Raw genomic sequence first — 22,012 nt, 5'->3', positions numbered from 1 at the left:
CCGCGGCGGGGTGGGGCGGAGCGCTGCCGGCCGCTCGGAACGGGTTGCGGCCGCCCGACCCGCCGCGCGCCCCCGCGGGCCTGAGGTGGTACGGAGCTGCCTCGGAGGGCGAGGATGGACAGCGAGGTGCAGAGGGACGGCCGCATCCTGGACCTGATCGACGACGCGTGGCGGGAGGACAAACTGCCGTACGAGGACGTGGCCATCCCGCTGGTAGGTGGAGCGCTGCGTGGCGGGCCGCGCCCTCCCAGCGGCGGCGCGCACGCGGCTGGGCTGTCCCAGAAGCTGCTGGGATGGCCGAGGCTCGCCCCTGCCCTGCCTGCAGCCAGCCCTTGCCCTGGCCAGCTGCCGTACCCGGGCTGGGGCGCCTTCCCATCGCACACCTCTGGCTCTGGCACCACGGAGGAGCAGGATTGCCCTTTCTCTGTGCGTTTCCTTCATGCTGGTAGTGCTGGTTAGTCTGTGAAGCAGAGAGCGCCCATCGAGGCTGACATTTAATTCTTGGTTTCACTTCATTTCTGCATTCACTTTATAACTGAAACACCCTTAAAAGCATGTCGTAGACTCATAGAATCACAGAATTGCCTGAGTTGAAAAGGACCACAGTGACCATCCAGTTCCAACCCCCTGCTATGTGCAGGGTCACCAACCAGCAGACCAGGCTGCCCAGAGCCACATCCAGCCTGGCCTTGAATGCCTCCAGGGATGGGGCATCCACAGCCTCCTTGGGCAACCTGTTCCAGTGCGTCACCACCTTCTGGGTGAAAAACTTCCTCCTAATATCCAACCTAAACCTCCCCTGTCCCAGTTTAAAACCATTCCCCCTCATCCTATCACTATCCACCCTCGTAAACAGCCGTTCCCCCTCCTGTTTATACGCTCCCTTCAAGTACTGGAAGGCCACAATGAGGCCTCCCCGGAGCCTTCTCTTCTCCAAGTTAAACAAGCCCAGTTCCCTCAACCTTTCCTCATAGGAGAGGTGCTGCAGCTCTCTGATCATCTTAGCGTCACTCCTCTGGGCCCACTCCAAGAGCTCCACGTCCTTCCTGTACTGGGGGCCCCAGGCCTGGACACAGTACTGCAGATGGGGCCTCACAAGAGCCAAATAAAGGGGGACAATCACCTCCCTTTCCCTGCTGGCCACCCCTTTGTTAATGCAGCCCAGGATATAGTTGGCATATTTGTCTTCCTAATCACTTTTCCGAATGCATCGTTGTAGTTGTCACTTCAAGGAGAGCGGCGAACACACTGCTCTCTGCAGGTAGGATTCTCTGCCTGTGAGCCCTCAGCCATGAGGAGATGTGGCAGCCATAGAATCATAGAATTACTCAGCTTGGAAAGGACCTTCAAGATCATCAAGCCCAACCACAGCCAAACCATCCTTCCATTGCGCAGCTGTACCGCTGCTAGGCCCCACCTCAGCCTTTTGGAGCTCTCCACGGATAGAGATGTATGTGAGGATCCTCCCCTTCCCTGTTAGCACAGGTGAAAGCTGGCTAGCACCAACAAAGCAGTCATGCCAGAAACATGGCATCTGATAAGCTGATGGTTTCTGCCAGCAAAGAGACATTTCCAAATTGCCAGTGACATCACTTGGGCTTTAGCCCTTACATCACGGTGTGTCATCGCTCTTGGAAGAAGCGCAGCTCGGGACCTTCTAAGCAGAGGAGGCAAGGAGCAGCTACTGTCCTCTAAAATCAACAATACACAACAATTCCTGCCAAGATTTGGACTAGAAGGAAAGGTTTTGTGGAGCTGTAGTTCTCAGATAGGAGTACCCAACCCCCCCTTGTGCTTAGGATAATATGTTTTTGAGGCAGGCCACGTATCACAAACCGCTTCCTTGCTGACATTTGCCATCACCCTGTGTCCAGGTCAAGACAGCCTCAAAGCAGGAAGCCTCATCAGTTAACACTAAAATGAAAGGTGTAGTTGTGGTTATGCAGATCCCCGGGGAGGGGACTGGCTGTGATCATATGGAGAAACCAGCACAAACTCACAGGAGATTTGGTCACAAGCTCTGTGGAGGAGCTATCAGAATGGCTGTAAAGCGCTATGTGAGCCTGTCCTGAGCATCTGATCAGTGCTCACTGCAGAGATCTCCATGAGCTCGCATGGCCTGATATCATACACTGTTTTTTGAAGGGATTTTATTAACTCATACTAAGATTTCCAGAGATCCAGACTCAGAATTCTTGCCCTGTATCTTTTGGAATAACACACTTTGTGACTGCACCAATGCAGCAACACAGGGAACAAATAACTTAAGGAAGTACAGTGAAATGGCATTTCAACTCTCCTTCCTCCTCCCTGCATGCTGAGCAGCTTGGTGTTGCTCTTGGTGGGGGTTTCTGACATCTCCTGTTGTTACAGCACGGCCACACCAGAGTTCCACGTGTAGGAAGAGGAAGGATTTCTCCCCTTGCCATAAGAAAGTGATATGTTACAAAGGCAGCTGTCTTAATACAGCTACAGTAAATGCAATATCTATATTCTGGGCAGCGACAAAGAAACACAATCCAAACAAGCAGTGGAATAATCACACCATGCTATTATTTACTTATTTTGCATTTTCTCTATATTCTCCTTCACTGCGTGTGCAGTCTGAGTACATAGCAAGGCCCCAGGGCCCTGGAAAGCCAATTTGCCTTTCAGATGAAGCATCATAATCATATGAAAAGAACACTGTTCCTCAGTGGGCTTAGTAATATTTTAACTGAATCAGTATGTGTGATATGTATTGTTCAGATGCCCCCTCCGGTCTCATTTGTGGATTTTTGTATTTATTCATATGAAGTCTTCGTCACCTGCTCCTTTTAGGAAGCTTGTTATGCACAGAATGCAATGTACCTTTTTTTGTTGTTCTCAGAATGAGCTCCCTGAACCAGAGCAAGACAATGGAGGTACAACGGAGTCTGTGAAAGAGCAAGAAATGAAGTGGACAGATTTGTCTCTGCAGTATCTCCATGAAAACGTCCCTCCCACGGGAAACTGATGAATCCGGGGGATTTCATGTAAAATTATACCTTCTGTTAACTTATTCTTTATTTGGTGCCAGTTCTGTTCTTAGATGTTTTCTACATGTGGTAAAAATGTAGTTTTCACTGTCTGGAGTTGTTCTTGCATTTCAAAACTCGGGATGGGATGTTGGTGACCATGGAGGCTTACATTCCAAGTATAACTGTGTTTTGTGTTAGAGTTTGCTATACAAAACCCAGATAACCATAGGTCAGTGGTGGCACCAGACATTGACACTGCTGAGCTCCATATATTTTCCAGTATAAACAGTGCAATTTGTGCTAAAATTGTGGTTACTCAAAATCCCTGTGTTTTGGCTGAGTCACAGGGAAGAAGTCATAGGGAAGCACCAGCCCAGTGCCTGTTGACAGCTGCTCAGATGAGCTGTCTCAGAGGGAAACAGCCATCTAAGGGAAGTGATGGGGAAAAGGAACGAGGGGAGCTTAGCTTCAGGCAACAGAAATGTTACCTCTTCTTATGCTGAGAAGAAAGGCAAGGCCCTCTTTATTTCTTTACCTCACTTTATCTCCGATTCTCAAACATCTTTTGCAATAGGTAAAAGCCTTCTGTTCATCTTGCGTGTTTTACTCTTGGACTGATTCCTTCACACCATCGGCAGAACTTGCTAAGGAGAAAATATTTTGACAGTTTAGGGCTACTGGTAGAGGTGAGAAAGAATCTGGAAGGAAAACAGTATTTCAGAGTATTTTCTATTGCCAGTGCATCAGAAAATAAAGGCATTTTCCTGGAGCCCACAGCTTCCAGATTCTGCAGAAATCTTGGGTGTCTTTTCACAATGTTTATCCTCTTCAGAATCAACAAAACCCAACGTTGGCCTGTGTGAGTACCACGTGGAGCATGTCTGATGTCCTGCGAGGCTGAGTGCTGAGCCACAGGAGGATGCTTGGTTTGAGGGGCTTGAGAAAAAATTGCGTGTGGCTGGGGCTGCCCCTGCCTGAGGAGTTAGTAGTGCCTGCACTGAGCCAGCAGTGTGCTCATCTGAACAAGAAGGAGCTGCAGGCAGCCAGCAGGCTGTTCAGGATTAACTCAAGCTTCGTATGTACAGTACGGACCAAAGAAACAGCTACGCCACTGGGAACTGTAATAGTTCAGCTCCTCGCTGCATCTCACCAGGGGCAAAACAGAGCTTGGGCTTAATGAGGTATTTCTGATCCTCCCCATGTTCCCTCTCCCTGCAAAGAAAACGCTAGAAGCTGTGTGGTGGCTTTGTCTATCTAGCAGCCGTCTCTGTTCTCCCTTCCCCTCCCCTCTCTCACTCCATCACAAACTCCATCTCCATCACACCAATTTTGCCACAAGATTTTCCAGCTCCAATTTCAGGCTTCCTTTCCCAGCCCTGACAGTTGTCTCTGCATCTGCCGTCTTCTTACTGTCCAGCAGGGGAAAAAAAGCCTTTCTCACTTGAATTGGATCTGGATTCACAAGGTTCCAGCAGGGCTTTAGGAAAACATGATGGGGATGCCAGATGTATGAGTGCTATCCAAAACAGCAGCTTCTTGGCAGCACGTATTGAGTTGAACTGGGACCTTCCCTTTGTCGGGATGGAGTGGTGCCCATCCACACCCTGACTGAGGCTGCAGGACCTCACAGGTTAAAAGGGATGCTGGGCTTCCACCTGCTGGAGACAGCCAGAGCGTGGGAGAGCCAGAGGAACACGGATGGGAGTGTCCCAATGCTGCAACGTGGGGTCCTGGGAAGCTGAGTGCTGGCCCTGCCCAGATGCCTATCAACTTTGCACACCTACGTTCTTCCCTGCATTTTGACGCTCTTTGCAGAAGGCGAACAGGCACACAGTAATTTCAACACAGGTAGTCAAACTGCTGCTTACAGCGTGATACCAAACCATGTCTGTCTTTGATTAGTCACAGCCCAGGGCAAACGATATTTAAAACAAGGGATCCTGCTACAAGAGAAGGTGCCCCACCTTTTGAGAAAGAAGTGCCAGTTGTATAACTTCAGGCCCGTCTTCATTTCTTGGCTGGGAACTTCCTCCTTTCACCACACCTACATTGCTGGCAGAAAAAGAGAGCAAACAGCTGTCCGAGACAGCGACGACATGCCAAAGAAACCACAGGACCAGTAAGGTTTTCTACCTGTAGAAGTTCCATGCGGGAGCCCACATGCTGTGGCTGTGTGTCACGTTCTTCTGCCTTTTGTATGGGGTGAAAACAGGTAGGAAGTCAATCGCTTTGATTTTTTTTGTTCAATATAACTCTTACTCTGCTTTGCAGAAGCATAAACCTATCTGCCCTCTGCATTGTAAGGTTACTGTGTGGAGTCTTTAACTAGCATTAGTTGTCTTAAAGCAAACTGTCTTGGTTTCATGAACTGAAGAGTTCCAAACATAAAGCCAGAAGTCATTTGTATGATCTCTTCTTCGCTTTGCAAGCATTCCTCTTACATAAGCACCATCCATCGACACTGAAAACGTCATCTGAAATCTTCAGAGAAGAATGATTTCTTTTCAGCAGCGCGTTACATGACAGCCACAAAAGGACGAATTCGCATTTATGAATGCTAAACTTCACTTGGTATCCTCGTGGCCCCATCAAGAATCAACCTGTTTAATAATCAACAAATGTGCTGCCTCCTGTTAACGCACACATGGGAGCGCGTCGCTTGCTTTGTGGAGCTGCAGCTCCACGCTTTGCAGGGAAAACAAACGGGATTTAGAACAATGCAAAGGATTCTCAGGAAGGCTGATATTTCATCAGGCTCCCTCGGGCAGTCTTGGAGGTCTGGTTTTGCTTATTGTGATGAATACACTGTAGGAAACATAGTTAAAAGTGGGAGATACTGAAGGCCATTTTAAGAGGTGGAGGGCACACCCTTTGTGTGGAAAGCATGGGAATACTCAGCAACGCTGCTGGGATTTGCTGTGTGGCAGTGCTCAAAGCTGACCACTTTAGTGCTGATGCGTAAGGGTCTCCTGAAACAAATGGCACATCCCGGGCAAGGTAATGGTGCTTTGGAAGTCAGGGATGCTGCAGGCTGCCATGGGAGCAGCAGCATGCTGGTTGGAGGTCAGCAGAAGCTGCTGAGTAGGGAGCAGCCCCTTGGTGGGCTCTGTGAGGCAATGTGGTCTCCCAGGGTTCGCAGTTAGGACAGCCACAGATCTGACAGAAGCAGCTCTGATGAAGTGACGATGAGGAGGAAACCTTTTGAACCTTCACTTTGCAAGGGGCTGAACTGGCAGAGTTGAAAAATGGAGATGCCATTCTTTCTGTGCAGAAAGCCTCAAAGATGAGGACCTTCCTGCCCATAGGATGAACACCCAGGACAAAAGGAAGGGAAAGTCTCCAAACACCGTGTTTGGAGAGAGCCCAGGAGGACGCGAGCCTTGCATGGCACTGACTGCAGTGACTGCTGCAGGGTCTGCCCAGCACCACTGTCATGGCCGCAGTGCTCCCACCTGCTCCTGGTCTCCACAAACCAGCTGTGCCGAAGATGCCCCTCCTGCTGCAGGCACACCTGAGAGGCTGATCTCATGCTCAAGGCAGATGTCCAGCTCCAACATAGGAACATCAAAGCAGATCGCTTTGGCTTCTGCTAGAGTGCTGAGGCGTGAGAGGACCTGGCCTAGCAAAGCGGTGTTTGCCATCCTGTGCCTACCAGGAGGAGGAGTGAATGCAGGATCCCCAGCTGCCCTCATGTGTCAGCTCCTGCGACACACAGCCATGCAGCAGGGAGAAGCCGGCAGGCTTTCCCCCTCCATCAACACTCATCTGATCTTGTTAATGAAAACAGAACAAATTTAACAGACTTGGTACAGATACAATGCTTTTTAAACTCTTCCTCTTTTAGGGATTAGCAAATCCCGATCAGCTCTTTAATAGCCCTTCTTCGGCAGAGGGTTTGGGCTGCTCTGGTGCCAACCAAGTGCTCCCCTGGGCATGTCACAGCACAACGCAGAGATAAGAGACAAATGAAGCAATCAGAGCAGCTTTGCACCATGTAGCAATAATTCTGGTCCAGCATTTCTGCCTGCGTTTCTATGGCCTCCGTGGCAGTACAGATGATTAACAATACTGCGTAACAGTGCTATACGGGAAGTGAAACACACTGAGTTATTAATCTAAGACAAACGTGGGTTTTTTTTTCTCTTGCACTGCAGTAGCACCTAGAGGAGAGTCACCCATTGTCACTGTGCACAAAACCATAGCTCTCTGCTAGCTGCTCTGAGGTCTCCAGATGGAGAACTCTTGCTGCTGTTCCCAATGGAGAGCAAACGGACCAAGAAAGAGGCACCAAAGGTCACCTCGACTCGAGAAAGCAGGGCCCAGAGTGATGTGCTCCTGGGAGATGGGAGCTTTAGGAGGCAGAACACCCTCAGCTCAAAGCCATTGACTTCAACTGATGCTCGCTAGCCCTGCCTGAGAGTTCACTCCCCGCTGCTCCCATCCCGCTATTCGTATCTCACCATGGGCTTTCCATAGGAAGGGCTCTGTGGATCTCAAATGTTAAAATTTATTTCTGAATTTATAGTAGTAATTTAAAACATCCAGTTGGAGTTAACTGCAACATCCTCTTAGCCTATTAACTTTTATTTCTGGAGCTCCTGGGGCTTCTGCAAAGTAATTAGCAGAACTATGGCAACTGAGAGGATTATTTTATGTGCTGGGCACACAGCATTTATATTACTCTCATGCTTCTGGTTTCCATAGGAGGAAAAGCATGAAAGTTTATTGTGGGAACTGCGAGAGATCCATCATTTGGAAATTAAAATGCACGGAGTGCTGGACACCTGCTAGAGCACCCCTGCCTTAAAGCTGCAGGTTTCCCAAACCTCTTCCACCTCCAGCACAGCTTTTGCTTTTGAGCAGCAAAAGCCCTTTAGCAACTGCAGGGGAGCAATTAATGCAGCCCAGGGTGTGTGTGCAAGAGAGATGCTTTCTCCCACAAGGTTCTTCAGTAAAACCAAGGAGACTGTGGGCCAGAGAGAGGCTACAGAACCTGGGAGGGTCTCAGTAAGCAGTCTGCCTGGAGACTGTTATTCCTTTTCCTAGCAGTGCCCTGCTGGAGCTTGCATGGGGCTGTGAAGGCTCAGCTGGTGGCCTGCTGGAAAAGCAGAGAACAAAGACAGGCTTCCAAATGGCAAAGATTGTCGTCAAAAGCAGTACTTACTGAAAATTCGGGAACTCTCCAGCTGTGTACAAAGTGTTATCAGTACCGTATCTCATTCAGACAAAGGGTGTCCCATTTCACAGTCTGAAATAGCATGCTGTATCTGCAGATACAAATGAAGCACTGAGCTGCCCCTCACAGCAGCAAGATCCCCCGCAGCTTGCCAGCTCCAGACAAAATACAGAGAGATCTCTTCACCCTAGAGCTTCTCCAGGGCATCTGGGTGTGCTGTCCAACCTACACAGCCGTCAGCCTCGCTGTCATTCTGTAATAGCTTCCAAGGTTTCTGGAGAGCCCGTGCCACCTCCCAGCTGCTAGTGGAAGGTATACAGCATACAGGGCTGTGCTGGTGCACTCGCTGCCTTTGTTCCAACACAGCAAGAAAAACCAAGATACAGAGCAGGGACAGACACAGTGGCAGGGAAAGGAGCAGCCCAGGCAGCTCCCAGCACACGTTCTGTGCCTGGGCAGGGCTGGCAGGTAGAAAAGGCCAAGAGAAACGCTTGGCTGCTAACCTGAGGAATGCCACTCTGTGCTCGTTTCAGATCCCAAGGAGACATGCCCTGCTTTCACCGTGCTCAGCTTCAGCAGCGCCTTGATAGGGACCGACCTGGAAGTGAAGCTGATGCTGTACACCAGGCAGAATGAAGACTGTGCTGAAGAGCTCAATTCGACAGCCTCCAAGTATCTCGATCTGACCAAGAAGACCACCTTCATTATCCATGGATACCGGCCCACAGGCTCAGCCCCAGTCTGGATCCCTGACCTGGTGCATCTCCTGCTTTCCGAAGAGGACATGAACATCATTGTTGTGGACTGGAACCGAGGGGCAACTACTATCATCTACAGTAATGCTTCCAGAAATGGCAAGAAAGTTGCTGAGATTCTGAAGAAATTTATGGATGAAATGTTGGTAAGTGGAATGTTCACACTATGATATAGTCATTAATGCACAACATGCACAGGGCACAAAGGAAGTGCTTAAGAACAGCAGCACGGCTGGGAAAAGAAACTCCTAAAAGGGCTTGGATGTGGTAGGATGGCATTTTGCTGCGATATTCAGTTCACTTTGCATTTCCAGATATTTGTTTTCCCATCCACTGAAACTCTGTTTCCACCTTCTGGGTGTCCCAAGTCAGCTTAAGGTGACACCGGGTGTCTGCATCTTTGTGTCTGCTAATGCCTTGCACGGAGCCCATGAATGCTTCTTCCTGCCCAACCTGTCATCACTGCCCCAGGAAAATACAACCTTCGCCAGAGCTGTTGCATTCACAGCTCTTGGATATGGGCCTCAAATATGAGTGCTGGATACACTGTGGGACTATTAAAAGGGAAAATCATAAAATCATAGAACATCCCCAGTGAGACGTAACCCATAAGGATCATTGAGTCCAACTCTGATATTTATATGGAGTGGAACGCACCACTGGGAAACAGGAAAAAGCAGAGAGATGCATTTACCTTCCTCCTCCTGATGTTCTTTATGCCTTCTTAGCACACCTAAGCACCTGTGGTTATATTTTAAATCCCAGATTAACGGCGCGTCGCTTGACTCCATTCACATGATAGGAGTAAGCCTGGGAGCACACATCTCTGGCCTTGTGGGACAGATGTTTGGTGGTCAGCTGGGAAGGATCACAGGTAACCCTCCTGCTGGCAGCCCTTTTGCTTCCAGGACTGCTGCTCACAGCAATCATTATCAGCTGTGCATCGGGGTGATGACACATGCATGGTTTTGTGTTGCAGGCCTCGACCCAGCGGGCCCCCTGTACAGAGGAAAGCCACCCAGTGAGAGGTTGGACCCTACTGATGCACAGTTTGTTGATGTCATCCACTCGGACACCGATGGTATGTGGTGACACCTCCTCTTTACCACTGAAAGGAAATGTGCTGGGAGCGCAGGTTCAGGTTGGATATTAGGTCTGCTCTGCTCTGCTAGGACGATCCACGCTGCTTTGGCACCCTGCAAGCCTCCAGGGAGGTTGCTCAGCATGATGCTTCCCGCCTCCATCCCGCTTCTGTTGGGTTAAACCATCCTATATGGCAAATCCAGCACCTCCCTCAGCCCTCTCCTCTCCCAGCCAGTGCACAGTACGTCTCCAAACCCTCCCACTGGGCCAGCAGCGTGACACGAGCCCTCTGCTCCGCTCCATCTGCTCCCCCTACTCACCTCACTGCTGCCTTTTGCCATTGCCAACAAGTCGCACCTCAGCAGCACAGAAACACTCAATGTTTCAGAGCCCTCTTCCTTTCCTGCAGGCAAAAAAGGCACATTTTGCACCGTGTCACACACACAGACTTATTTTAGGTATCTGAATGACCTCATTGGGTCTCACTTTGTCCCGTTGCACAAACAGGTGAATGACTTTAACACTCCCTGTACAAGCAGGCATCCTAGTGCTAAATAACCATTATATTCTCCAGTTGGTTTCTTGTTTCCTTCCTTGCCATTCTACTATTCAATTTCCCTCCCTGGCCATCTTCTCTTCCCAGGACTGGGCTATGCAGACGCCCTCGGCCACGTTGACTTCTACCCCAATGGTGGCACCGACCAGCCAGGCTGCCCGCCGACAGTATTTGCTGGTAATTCATTTCTGAATTGCACACACACTGACAAAATGTTTCCAATCAGAGAACAGGAGAAGGCCAAAGAAACATCACCACGGCTAGAAAATAGATGGGGAAGCCATAAGGGCAGTCCCTTGCTGAAACATTGATGTAATGGGCTCAGCTGGTGGGCGCTGACGTCTGGGTCAGGGTTGGCACAAGCATATGTGGGATGTATTTTCCATGCAAAAACACATCAAGCAAATTAATGTCCTCATTTTGTGGCTATGTTTAGAAAACACGGGAAGGTTTTTTTTGTACCCCAGGGAATAGCAATGGTAAGAACCTGCTCAGAAAGCAGGTTTGAGATGGAGGCAATGTGGTCTGTTAGATGGATGCAGCCACAAACAGTGCTGTTGTCTTGCAGCACGAGGATTGCTAATGAAATATTTCTTCTCTGTGTACGGTTAAGGATTGAAGTACTTTAAATGTGACCACCAGAGGTCTGTTTTCCTGTTCATGGCATCCCTGAAAAAGAGCTGCAATATCACGGCGTACCCATGTGAGTCATACAGGAGCTACAGGAGGGGGAAATGTACCAGCTGCGAAACCTTCCAGCCCATGCCATGCCCCATCCTAGGTAAGGATCAGGGGAGCACAAAGGGATTTCCCTGTGCTTTGCACAAAGACTTTGCATCGTGATCTACAACAGAAATTCACACGGACGGGATCCAGGGTGGGAAAAGCCAAAACAAGAATTGAGATCTTTACACGACAGGCTACCTTAGAGCAATAGAATCACAGAATGGCTTGGGATGGAAGGGACCTTAAAGACCATCTGGTTCCATCCCCCTGCCCCACCAGCTCAGGCTGCCCCGACCCCCATCCAACCTGGCCATGAGCATCCCCAGGGATGGGGCACCCACAGCTTCTCTCTGCAGCTGAACAGAGATACGCTGTTTCTTAAATATTTGCATCATTATTCCCAGCCATTTAATAGCTGATCTACCTGCTCGGTAACCCTGGGTCTCACTTTTCAACCGTTGTCTACAGGCTATTACGCCCACAAGTGGAAAAGCCATTTAACACAGCAGAGCCACCCAGTGACAAACATGTATTTTGATACCGCGGACGAAGAGCCATTTTGCCGTGAGTGACAAAGATTTCTGACATGATTTCTCTTTGTGCATCACCTCCTTCAGCAGAGATGGTTGGCACTGACATGGAGACAGGGAGAGGAGAAAGAAAAGGCCTCTGGGTGTACCGTGATGTAACCCTATGGAGTGTGCTTCCTCTGGGGCTTTCCCACACACATCCACCCACACCTCACCCCACAGCCCTTGGCACTCATGACAGGGCTGGGATGCAAAGCAGGGCAGGGTGTGACCACGCTCTCTCTTGCTCACAGTCTACCACTACTTTGTGGACATCGTTACGTGGAACAAAGGCACCAGGAGGGGCATGCTCAGCGTGGTGTTAGCTGATGGCACTGGGAAGAAAGCGGAATCCAGAGTTAACCAGTAAGTCTCACTGACCTGATGACGTACCAGTATTAGCACACCACTCAGCACAACTGGAGCTGGGAAGGAAGCAAGACCTCCTCCTCCCATTTTTGCTGATCCTTGTTGCTGTACGCACGCTACGTGACCTCCACAGTGCCGTGGTGCACACCAGTGCAGCCCAGCCCTTTGCTCTGGGTGCTTCCCAGCTCCCTGAGTGCTGTTGTGAACAGCAGGGCAAATCCCAGCTCCCCACCTCCTTGCACCCAGCACAGCAGGGCTGAACCTGGGCCTGAATACAAAACGCCCAAATCAATTCATTCTGCTTGGAGAGGCAAAAAAAATGGCCAGCGTTCCTCTAGACACGCAGTTTCCCATTGATGTGAACATGCTTCAGCCCAGAGTCCTGCCCAACCAGTTTCCCCACATCTCTCTCACTGCATGTTCTCCCAGCCCTATATGCCCACGTTGGAACAGCCCACGTAGCTCTGGCTTGCACAACCCATGGCAGCCCACGCACAGCCTATTTACTGCAGGCAGGTGAGAACACATCCTGCCCATCACACCTCCCAGAGGCCCCGTGGGTCCCAGAGACCTCCAATCACAGCCATGCTCCTAAAGGAACCTCACAGCTGCCTTGCACAGCGCTCACGTGAGCAGCTCTGTGTTGGCCACCATCGCTCAGAATGGCTGAACAGGTTCACGTTGTAGATTTGAACGTGCAGCCACTTCCTGAAAACCAGAAACTGACGACAAATCCAGCCCTCCTCCCCCAGCACTGTGCCTAATATTGCACTGACTGTATTAAAGCCACACTGTTCCCCCCCGGGACAACCTGACCCTTGTCTCCTTTACCTTTAGCGAAGCTGCAGCCTTCCAGCAGTACAACCACATCAGTTTGCTCGTTGGATTCAACCAGGATTTTGAAAACATAACAAGGATTTCCATGACGTTTTCCACGGGATCTGTCATCGGCCCCAAATTCAAGCTCAGGATTCTCCAGATGAGGTTCCGCTCACTCAGCAACCCGGAGAGGTAAGTGCTGCACAAGCTGTCCTTGCTGCAAACTGGGCAGAAGTAAAGGAATCTCCCACATCCCAAGCCTGGCAGGTTTGTCAAGAGGAATTACATGACATTTAATGATTCTCGTATATACAGCCAGGGAGTAAATTCTGCCTTGCACGCACGCACAGAGATCCCCGAGCTCTGCCTGACCACAGAGGTTATCTCACTGTGTTGAAAACGCAATTTGTGGCCCGATGTTTTAACCTCTGGTCAGCATCGTGACCTGCGTGTGGCTGCGCAGAAGCTGCCCAGGCCTGAACTCAGTGCTGAAAGCAAGCAGAACTCTCAGGGAAATACAGATGCACCGCCCTGGGTGCACCTTACACCGCAGTAAGTGCCTACACCCAGTGAAATGGGGAGAGTCGTTCCCTCCTGGAGTCCTGGTGACCTGGAACTGCCAAGCACTGACCACAGCACACTGATGGGACTTGTACAGAGGCTTCGGTCACCCCTGCCACCTCCGTGTGCTCTGCAGCCATACCCTTGTACTGAAAAGACCCCTGAGATCCCCAGGTCCAACCCCAGCCCACCGCACCGCGCCCACTGCCCACGTCCCTCAGTGCCGCATCCCCACGGCTCTGAACACCTCCGGGGACGGTGATTCCCCACCTCCCCGTGCGGCCGTGCAGCGCTTCGTGCTTTGTCGCAGGCCGCCGCTGTGCCGCTACGACGTGGTGCTGACGGAGAACGCGGAGCGCAGCTTCAGGCCCATCCCGTGCGCCGGGCGGCGGGGAGCGGCGGCGGCGGACGGCTGAGAGCTGCGGCGCGTCCCGCGGGTCCCACACGGTGGCGCCGCGCTCAATACAGACGTACAACCCCGCGCCCGAGCGCTGTCGGAACGCTCCTCCACGGCGGCCGCGCTGCGCGTGCGCGACGCTCCGGGTCGGCGAGGGGGGCGGGCGCGGTGCCGCGATGTGGCGGCGGCCGGCCGGGCTGCTGCTGGTGTTCGCGGGCTCCACCGCCGCGCTGTGGCTGCTGTCGGCGCGGCTGGGCGCGGGGCGGACGGGCAGGTGGGTGCGGGAAGGCGGGCGGGGGGCGGCGCGGCCGGAGCTGCGACGCGACTCCCGCCGTGCGTCCCCTTAGGCCGCTGCGCTTCCCCTCGGACCTGGAGGAGCTGCGGGAGCTGGCCGAGGCGCTGCGGGACTACGAGCGGCGGCACCGCGGCGCGGCTGTGGCTCTGTTCTGCGCCGCCTACCTCTACAAGCAGAGCTTCGCCATCCCCGGCTCCAGCCTGCTGGTAGGGCGCCGCGGGGCCGCGCTCCGTGCTGCGGGGCCGCGCCCGGCTGTCAGCACGCCGTTTTCCTCACAGAACGTTCTGGCCGGAGCGCTGTTCGGGCCGTGGGTCGGGCTGGCGCTCTGCTCCGCCCTGACGTCCGTGGGAGCCACCTGCTGCTACCTGCTGTCCGCAGCCTTCGGGAAGCGCGTGGTGGTGCGGTGCTTCCCCGACAAAGTGGCTCTGCTGCAGGGAAAGGTAACGGCCGCCGTTCTGCGCGGAGCGGCGGGGGCCGCTTTGGGCTGCGTCGGCTCACGTCTCGGATCGCCGACAGCGCGCACCGCCGCCGGGCTCCGGGCGTGCACGGCCAGCGCTGTCCGCCGCTTCGGGGCCGGTGGCGTTGCGGGCTGTCGGGGCGGGAAGGGGAAGCGCTCGGGGCGAGGCGGGGTGGGCGGCGGGCAGCCTGAGCTGGCGGGGAGCGCCCGGCCCACGGCAGGGGATGGGGCCGGGTGAGCCGCAGGTCCCCGCAGAGCCACTCCGCAGCGGGGGCCGTTCCGCTCGTAGCGCTAACGGATAAGGAGAAGCATTTCTCTCGACAGGTCGAAGAGAACAGGAGCTGCCTGTTTTTCTTCCTGTTGTTCCTGAGGCTGTTCCCCATGACACCAAACTGGTTTCTGAATCTCTCAGCTCCCATCCTGAACATCCCCCTGTCCCAGTTCTTCTTCTCCGTTCTCATCGGTGAGGCCTGGGGCTGCTGTCCGAGGGGACGTGGTGGCACTGCTCCTCAGCGCCGAGCCCTGGGCTGGGGAAGGCAGAGCAGCAGGGCTTAGAGCTGGGGCTGCCCCGGTTAGCTGCTCACACTCACACTGCTCCTCTTGTAAACGCGGGTGCAGCAGCAGCAGCACAGCTTTGTATCACGCCCTCCTTCATTCACAAACACAGACACGTATCTGACCTTGGGTAAAGGTGCATTTGGGCTAATTTGGCGTTCTTGCATGGAGGCGAAGGGAATGCTAACCGGCTTTTTTTTTTTTCTTTTTTTGCTCTGATTCTCCCAGGTCTTACACCCTATAACTTCATCTGTGTACAGACAGGAGCCATTCTGTCACAAATCAACTCTCTGGATGCCATTTTCTCTTGGGACACGCTGCTCAAACTGCTTCTGATGGCTATGGCAGCATTGGTACCGGGGACTCTGATCAAGAAGTACAGCAAGAAGCACTTAAAGCTAGATGAAGACGAGCACGCTCCGTTACTCAATGGCAAAAAGAGCATGTGATGGCTCAGATGGCCCAGGTGCTGGGGGACTGCCTCACAAAAGCTGCGGGTCTCTGTTCCTGTGGGTTATATCCTGCATGCTCTGTGTCCTTGTGGACCATGGATAATTGCAGCTTTTACTCTTTTCCTCATCTAAGAGGAGGTTCTTCTTTTTAATTAATGCTTTATCGTGCATGGATCTGCACTGAAAATGTAATAGAAGGAAACTTGGTGAACGTTGGTGGTACATTGCCTGTGTCCTTTAAGTCAGCCTGCATCTCTGCTGTGCTGGCAAGCGTTGCCAGCCTACCGCAAATGCATTAGCACCTGGCAGAGAAAGGCAGGAGTATTGGCATCCCTGGAGGAAGGTGAGTCGTCCCTCCTGGCCAAGCACCACACTCCTGTGGTCTCCCTGCCAGCCCGAGCCCCAGGCTTCTCTAGGGGCCTGTGCCTTCTCCACAAGTCCAGCTCCGGTGTTGGTGCAGTAGTACTCCAGGAGGAGGGGAAGCCTGGGCTGGTCCCAGCACGATGACTGCTGTGGCAGCCAGCAGCTGCCTGCTCACAGGGAGGGAGCACTGCACTCAGCTATGCCAGCAGAAGCCTTGGCTTTATTTCATTGCCTTTCCAAAAGCAGCATTGCTCAGCTCTTGGGCTGTGTTCCTTCCCCAGTCCTCTCCCCACCCATACCTATTCAGTATTTTTGGTATAAAATGAAGATCAATCCCACTTCTGCGCTGTTCGGTGCAGAGGCAGAAATAGCAAGTTGAAAAACAAAACAAAAAAAAGGAATGTTTCAGGGCCACCAGTTTGTCCCTGCAGCTTCCACAGGAGAGCCTTCCCAGATTGAGAAGACGCTTTGCCTGTCACTGTGCTGTAATACCCATCCTGCCGTGAAAACATCCAGGGTTTGAGGACAGCCAGGAGGTGTCTCTGTGCATCGGTTCTGACTGGGAGCTGCTCCTTCCCACCACAGCAGCCAGAGTTGGAAGTGACCAGGACAGCAAAGGGCAAAGTTCTCAGGATTCAACTACCCAGCTCACAGCAAAGCAGCTTGCCACAAGTAAAGGTCACTGCCTGGGGACACCTGGCTGCTTAAAGTCTACTTGTGTGCCATCACATCTGGTGCTCGGGGCTCCAGGTAGTTCCAGCTCGGTTGGGGTTAGAGACAGGCAACTTAAAAACAAACTGCTTGCCAACATCTGTTAATTATTGAAAGACCTCATCCCAAAGCATATCACAAACCATCCCCAGATACCAGACCAGCCTGAAAAACATTGAAATACACTGGCTTTTTATTCCATGCATTGTTTGCTTTGATAGTCATTCTTGTTTCCATCACTGTACACTGTTTAATACAAAAAAATCAAGTTTGTATCAGGAATCCGCAGAGCAGGGAGGAGAGAGGTGAACACTACTGGACAGGGCCAGGATGAAATGGTTACTTAACACGACAGTGGGGAAGGCAACATTCAGCATTGGGAGAAAATCTAGGCTAGTGTTCAGGAGCTGTCAGCAGCCACGAGAACTGGCTCAGGGAAGTCAGGATGCTGGAAAGGGAACACAGTTTACTTCTGTCCTGCAAACACGGTGTTACTGCAAGGAAGTGCACAGAACTGCAGCGATGGAGATGACATCCATGCGCAGATCCGGGCCCAGTGGCACCACGCAGAGCACTGCTCAGCCCCCTGCACAGCCATGCACGTGGGGTGTGTGCAGGCAGAGGGCTGGGATTACACCTCCACCGCTACAGGGCTGTGCGTTCACACAAGGAAAGGGCAGCCCTAGTGGCAGTCCGAAAGGGACGCTGCATAGTAGGCAGCAGCTACGAGGAGCAGAGAAGCTGGATGTAACGATGCGATGAGCTGGGCATGCAAAGAAACCAGGCCCCAGTGTGGCTGCAGTGTTTGCTGCAGCCAGCCACAAGGGTCCAGCTCTGCTCCTCCAGCTGCAAAACGGGCCGGCGTGTCCCAGGGCAAGGCAGGGAGCAACCACTGCTTCCCTGGGACAGCTGGCCAGGAAGGTCCCCAAATCCCACACACCAAGGCATCCGCATCTCTGCAGGCCCAGAGGAGTTGTAGCACATTGTGAAGCTCTGAGCAGAGGCCGCAGATACCGAAAGCCCCATAGGATCTTTTTGGTAGGGACGGAGTTAGCACGGACTGAAGCAGAGAGTGAGATAGGCCTGAGCTGGAGGCAGCTCTGCCATGGGCCTATTGCTGCAGGACTGCCTGGGGGTACGATGGTAGATGTGAGGGGTAGTTCTCAACCTCTTCATGGAGTAGTTTGATCTTTTTCTTTGCGTGCGTGTTACATGCACAATTCTGCACCACTCGATTCTCACGCCCTGGCCTCCAGCTTGCTGGGTAACTATCTGTACCACCTCATCTGCACCAAAACCTCCCACACCACAACAGCAAAGCCTTGCGACCACCTCATGCCGCCAGCCACGGGAGAGGCCTTTGGGTGGAAGAATGAGTGATGGAAGAGAGAGTAAACACGAAACAAACCAGACAGGAGCTTCACTCCCCTCCACGCTCTGTCTCAGTGCAGAGCTGAGCGTTGCTGCTGCAGGCAGGGTGAGCTGATCTCCTCTCCGCTGCCTGACAGTCCTGCAGCAGTGATTCACCACGCGCCAGCAGTAACTGCCCACCTCTCTGCCTGTCCTTCTGGATGCTCTTTGCCGGGGGATCTGTAAAGGTGACTCCCTTTGTGACCAACGCCACAGCCGCTCACTCCCTGGTCACTGTTCCCCACCAGCTCATGGGCCACCAACTCTTATGAGCACAACAAGCAACTGCAGCATCCCCACTAGGAATACCCCATGGCTGCCTGCTGCCATCCCACCCTGACCGGCCGTGCCAGGTTCCCTGCCCTAGGGTGACAGCACCCATGGGAAGCACGGGAGGCAGCAGCTACTGACAGCCACTAAGACCAGCTCTGCCCCCATCCCCCCGGTGACCAGGGAGAAGGTAAGGTCACACAAACAGATTACAATTGTGCTAGCAGTGAAGCCAACCTTCTGATCTACAGAAATGATAATAAATAATAAAATAACATCATAACTTAAGATCTGTGTGTAGTCCAGCTACAAAATTTAAAAATATGGGATAATTTAACTCATACAATACTGCTCTCTGTATAAGACATTTTTCCTTCATTTCGCCACGAGGCTATAAATTACCACAGATAAATTCAAACCAATATTTCAACATAAAATGTAAACAAACAAAGCAACAGAAGTACCTGTCCATGGTCCATTCCTGCCGTTCATCTCAGGCTGGTGTGCCAGGCTGCAGGGCAGCACCAGCTGTGTCAGCCAGCACGCTACGAAGGGCAGAGTGAAAGCTCTTGGAGGGGAAGATCAGCTAAAGGGAAGGGAGGGGAGGGCGTGCTCTATCGTTTTGTTCTCTTTAAATATCGATTTAGAAGAGTAGTGTTTGAAGGGAAGGCACTATGAGTTCTATCAGAGAACAAACTTTTCTCATCTGCCAATGCCTTGGCCTGTCCACATACCAGCATTATCCTCACTTTCACCTGTAGAGTTTCAGCTCAGAGAAGAAACAGGGTACACAGCTGTGCCACAGCCACAAGGTTCCCTGCACAACCTGTTTTGCACCAAGCCTGACATGAAGGGCAGGCAGCTGTGAATGCTTCCAAGAACATACAGTAAGGAGACGGAGCAGGGCTGATGCTCGGATCTAGGTCAGTGATTCCCAGTCTTTCCCCCCAACACACAGCTCTCTGCTGGTTACTGATGCTGTTGTAGGTGAGAGGCTGCTTCTCCAAGTCCAGTACGGGCATCTCCAGTTTCCTCCCCAGAAGAGTGCTCGGGCTCTGCAGAACATGCTCTCCAAGTTCTTACTTTTCCAACACTGATTTGATTGATTTCTTTAGCTGACTGAAACAGACAGGAGGTAAGAGGAGGAAATAAACTGGGAAATGGCACACTGCATCTGGAAGAGGATTCCCTGCTCAACTGGAGGTCAACGCTGCCAGACTGAAGCAAGGACAATGTTAAGAAGTGCTCTTATACCAATTCTTGAGAGGACGAGGTTAGAATACATTTGCAGGATCTCACAACCATATGTTGATTAAAAAAAAAAAAAAAAAAGAAACTAAAAACCCTTAAAATAAAACCCATTATTACATTCCTGGGGATGCATTGACTCAGAAGACCCTGGATGTTAGCACCTCGGTACCAGTTTTCTCCAGGAACACGTCCACCTTCTGATTAAAAAACAAAAACTGACCCAGCTGGTTATACTGAATTCGCTTTGTTCACAGGTTACCTTACAGTAAGGTCTTTTTTTACACCTCCTCATGTGATAAGACGGAGTGGTTTAGTTTTCTTCAACTGTTCTCCAATCTTCAGGGCCGTGAGGCCTGGTCCCCTGTGAAAGCAGCAAGAGAATCCCCTGCTCTGTACGCAAAGCTGTCCAGGCAGGACTCCCAGGATGTTTCTCTGTAATGTGCTTGCTTTCTGAATGTTTTTGTTTTTGTTTTTTTTTTGCAACAAGTCTGTGTGTCTATAAATACAATCCACTCTTTACAGTAAAAAGTGTTAAAATGTCAAAAAAATAAATATCCATGTTACAGTAACTAGATTATTCAATAAAATACATCCCTGCCATTCTTGATTGAAATGCTCAAAGAGAATTAATTTCATTTGGACATTTTCCAGAGATTCGGGTTATTGCAAATCACTCCTGGGGTGGGAAGGAGAAACATCTTCTCTTCCTGTAAAGTGTGATGAAGGGGAATGAAGTGGAATCTCAGGGAAATCAAAATGCCAGTATCAGAAAGCTTTGGGGGAGGATCTGTATTACCAAGTAGCAGAGCTGCAGGGCTTATTGGTCCTGACTGTGGCATCAGAACACTCCCCTTCAGAAGAGTCGCAGTCTGATTCTCCAAACTGTGCTGGGTTCTGCAAAGCAAAAGGAAAGGGAAATATTTAAGCAACACTCCTACCCTGCAGATCAACCGTACCATTCCAGTCTGTAACAAGAGACGAGATGGCAACACATGGGAGATGTCAGCAGCATGTAAGTGCACTACCAAAGGTCACTTCTCTACCACTTGAGGAGGAGACACAGAAAAGTATCTGCTCAGAGCACCATCATCACACACAGACAGGGGGATGAGAAAATGGTGCAGCATGTTCTACCCTCCCTCTCTCGAACACTACAAAGACAGTACAAGAAAGAAAACTGTTCTAGCTTCATTACTGGTCTGCCAACACATAAGTTTGAGGCAGGCAGTTTATATCCCTTCCACTTCGTTATCTGTTTTATTGCTACTTTTTTTTATCCCACTTAATGCAACTGCAAATCCAATGACCTCCCAAATATTGCACTCATCCCAGCTGGCAGATTACGTTCAGCTTTTTCTGTGCTGCTTCCACCTCATCTATTTATCTGACCAAGTGCAAGAAAGACCAGGTATTCAAATCACCTCCTTGATGCAGTACATCTACAGCACTTTCTAGGCAGTCATCCTGGCCCTTGGATTCCTCTTTTTTTTTTTAATTACCCAATGAATTGAAGAGGGGACCGATAAACTCACAACTCACCTCACAGCTGTGTTCATCTGTACAAAGTTTCCCCAGAGACATCTGAGTCTTGACTCTCCGCACAGCACACTCTTTGTCTGAAAGCCCATCAGACTGGGTGGAGATTTCAATGGGGATCTCTGGAGTCTGGGACAACATGTCCTCCAGCTTCTCAGCCAGCTCATCTTCCAGCTTGGCAGCCTGCTCATCCGGGCTGTTGGAGTGATCGCTGGTGTTCCCCTCCTCTCCATCTGACACAGAGAAGTTCTCTGAACTGAAGGTTGAATAGGACTGGCAGCTACTGATGCAGCGGTGAGGTCTGCAAACCAGAAGAGTAGTTCAGCTTCTATCACAGTGCTTCTCGTTGCAGAGGAAAAGCAGCCTCTTTCCACCATATGTACACATCAGCTGAGTCACAGCTGATCTCCAAGGCTGGCAGCAAGAGCTCTGCAGTGTTGAGCTGCCTTTCCTATTTTGGAACCATGGAATTCTACCACCTTTTGAACGAGTTAGTTTAAGATTTGCATCTTTAAATTCACAGAATCATAAATTCATCTGTTCTTTGGTCTCATCTCCTACATGTTCATACTAGCTGGTCTACTCTGCAGCATATTCTTCCATGACAGCTCTTTTCCCTAAAGAAAGGCTATACTGTGGGGTTCAAGCTAACTGAATTTGTAGTATCTGCACCACCTGGCTGCAGCCCCAACAGCCAGCCTA

At 51.3% G+C, this 22,012-nt stretch overlaps 4 protein-coding genes and 1 long non-coding RNA gene across 42 annotated transcripts in view; 3 read left to right on the top strand and 2 right to left on the bottom strand.

The window, feature by feature from the left end:
- Positions 1 to 17: 17 nt before the first annotated feature.
- ANAPC13 (anaphase promoting complex subunit 13) lies at positions 18 to 3,766 on the top strand. The gene is given in 2 exon segments (NM_001277482.1): positions 18 to 213; positions 2,870 to 3,766. Coding segments are annotated over 2 exon segments (225 nt in total). The 5' UTR covers positions 18 to 114; the 3' UTR covers positions 2,996 to 3,766.
- Positions 2,133 to 14,105, bottom strand: LOC107051868. 2 transcript variants are annotated; one of them, XR_006930957.1, is made up of 3 exons: positions 13,065 to 14,105; positions 10,334 to 10,416; positions 2,133 to 5,051 (listed from the first exon to the last, which is right to left on the bottom strand). It is a non-coding gene; the product is annotated as an uncharacterized LOC107051868 (long non-coding RNA). The 2 variants fall into 2 exon arrangements; XR_005862483.2 differs by having other exon boundaries at positions 2,133 to 10,416.
- Positions 5,087 to 14,061, top strand: LIPH (lipase H). Of its 2 annotated transcripts, none has more exons than XM_040705555.2 (10): positions 5,087 to 5,211; positions 8,709 to 9,076; positions 9,696 to 9,804; positions 9,910 to 10,011; positions 10,657 to 10,746; positions 11,183 to 11,350; positions 11,764 to 11,859; positions 12,119 to 12,230; positions 13,071 to 13,244; positions 13,368 to 13,504. In XM_040705555.2, the coding sequence occupies exons 1-10, from the start codon at positions 5,160 to 5,162 to the stop codon at positions 13,447 to 13,449; spliced, it is 1,353 nt and encodes a 450-aa protein (XP_040561489.1). In that variant the 5' UTR covers positions 5,087 to 5,159; the 3' UTR covers positions 13,450 to 13,504. The 2 variants fall into 2 exon arrangements, with proteins under 2 accessions (XP_040561489.1, NP_001384189.1); NM_001397260.1 differs by lacking the exon at positions 13,368 to 13,504 and adding an exon at positions 13,924 to 14,061 and having other exon boundaries at positions 5,122 to 5,211.
- A 23-nt stretch (positions 14,106 to 14,128) lies between the features above and the next one.
- TMEM41A (transmembrane protein 41A) lies at positions 14,129 to 15,989 on the top strand. 3 transcript variants are annotated; one of them, NM_001277686.1, is given in 5 exon segments: positions 14,129 to 14,284; positions 14,358 to 14,511; positions 14,584 to 14,745; positions 15,087 to 15,225; positions 15,546 to 15,989. In NM_001277686.1, coding segments are annotated over 5 exon segments (774 nt in total). In that variant the 5' UTR covers positions 14,129 to 14,186; the 3' UTR covers positions 15,767 to 15,989.
- A 1,029-nt stretch (positions 15,990 to 17,018) lies between these two features.
- The window catches only part of MAP3K13 (mitogen-activated protein kinase kinase kinase 13), a 64,906-nt gene continuing 59,912 nt past the window's right edge, over positions 17,019 to 22,012 (bottom strand). For 33 of the 34 annotated variants that reach the window (XM_046898783.1, XM_046898789.1, XM_046898782.1 and 30 more), the window contains 3 exons: positions 21,314 to 21,611; positions 20,571 to 20,668; positions 17,019 to 20,481 (listed from right to left, as the gene is read on the bottom strand). In XM_046898783.1, the coding sequence (XP_046754739.1) occupies positions 20,445 to 20,481; positions 20,571 to 20,668; positions 21,314 to 21,611 (433 nt within the window). In that variant the 3' untranslated portion in view covers positions 17,019 to 20,444. Of the gene's footprint in view, positions 20,669 to 21,313; positions 21,612 to 22,012 lie in introns of all 34 variants that reach the window. The other variant, XM_015277158.4, reaches the window with a different exon arrangement.

The sequence above is a fragment of the Gallus gallus genome, chromosome 9 (genome assembly GCF_016699485.2).
Source record: "Gallus gallus isolate bGalGal1 chromosome 9, bGalGal1.mat.broiler.GRCg7b, whole genome shotgun sequence".
Taxonomy (NCBI): Eukaryota; Metazoa; Chordata; class Aves; order Galliformes; family Phasianidae; genus Gallus; species Gallus gallus.
The sequence above is the reverse complement of the archived record's forward strand: the minus strand, read 5'-3'. Positions and strand labels throughout refer to the sequence as shown.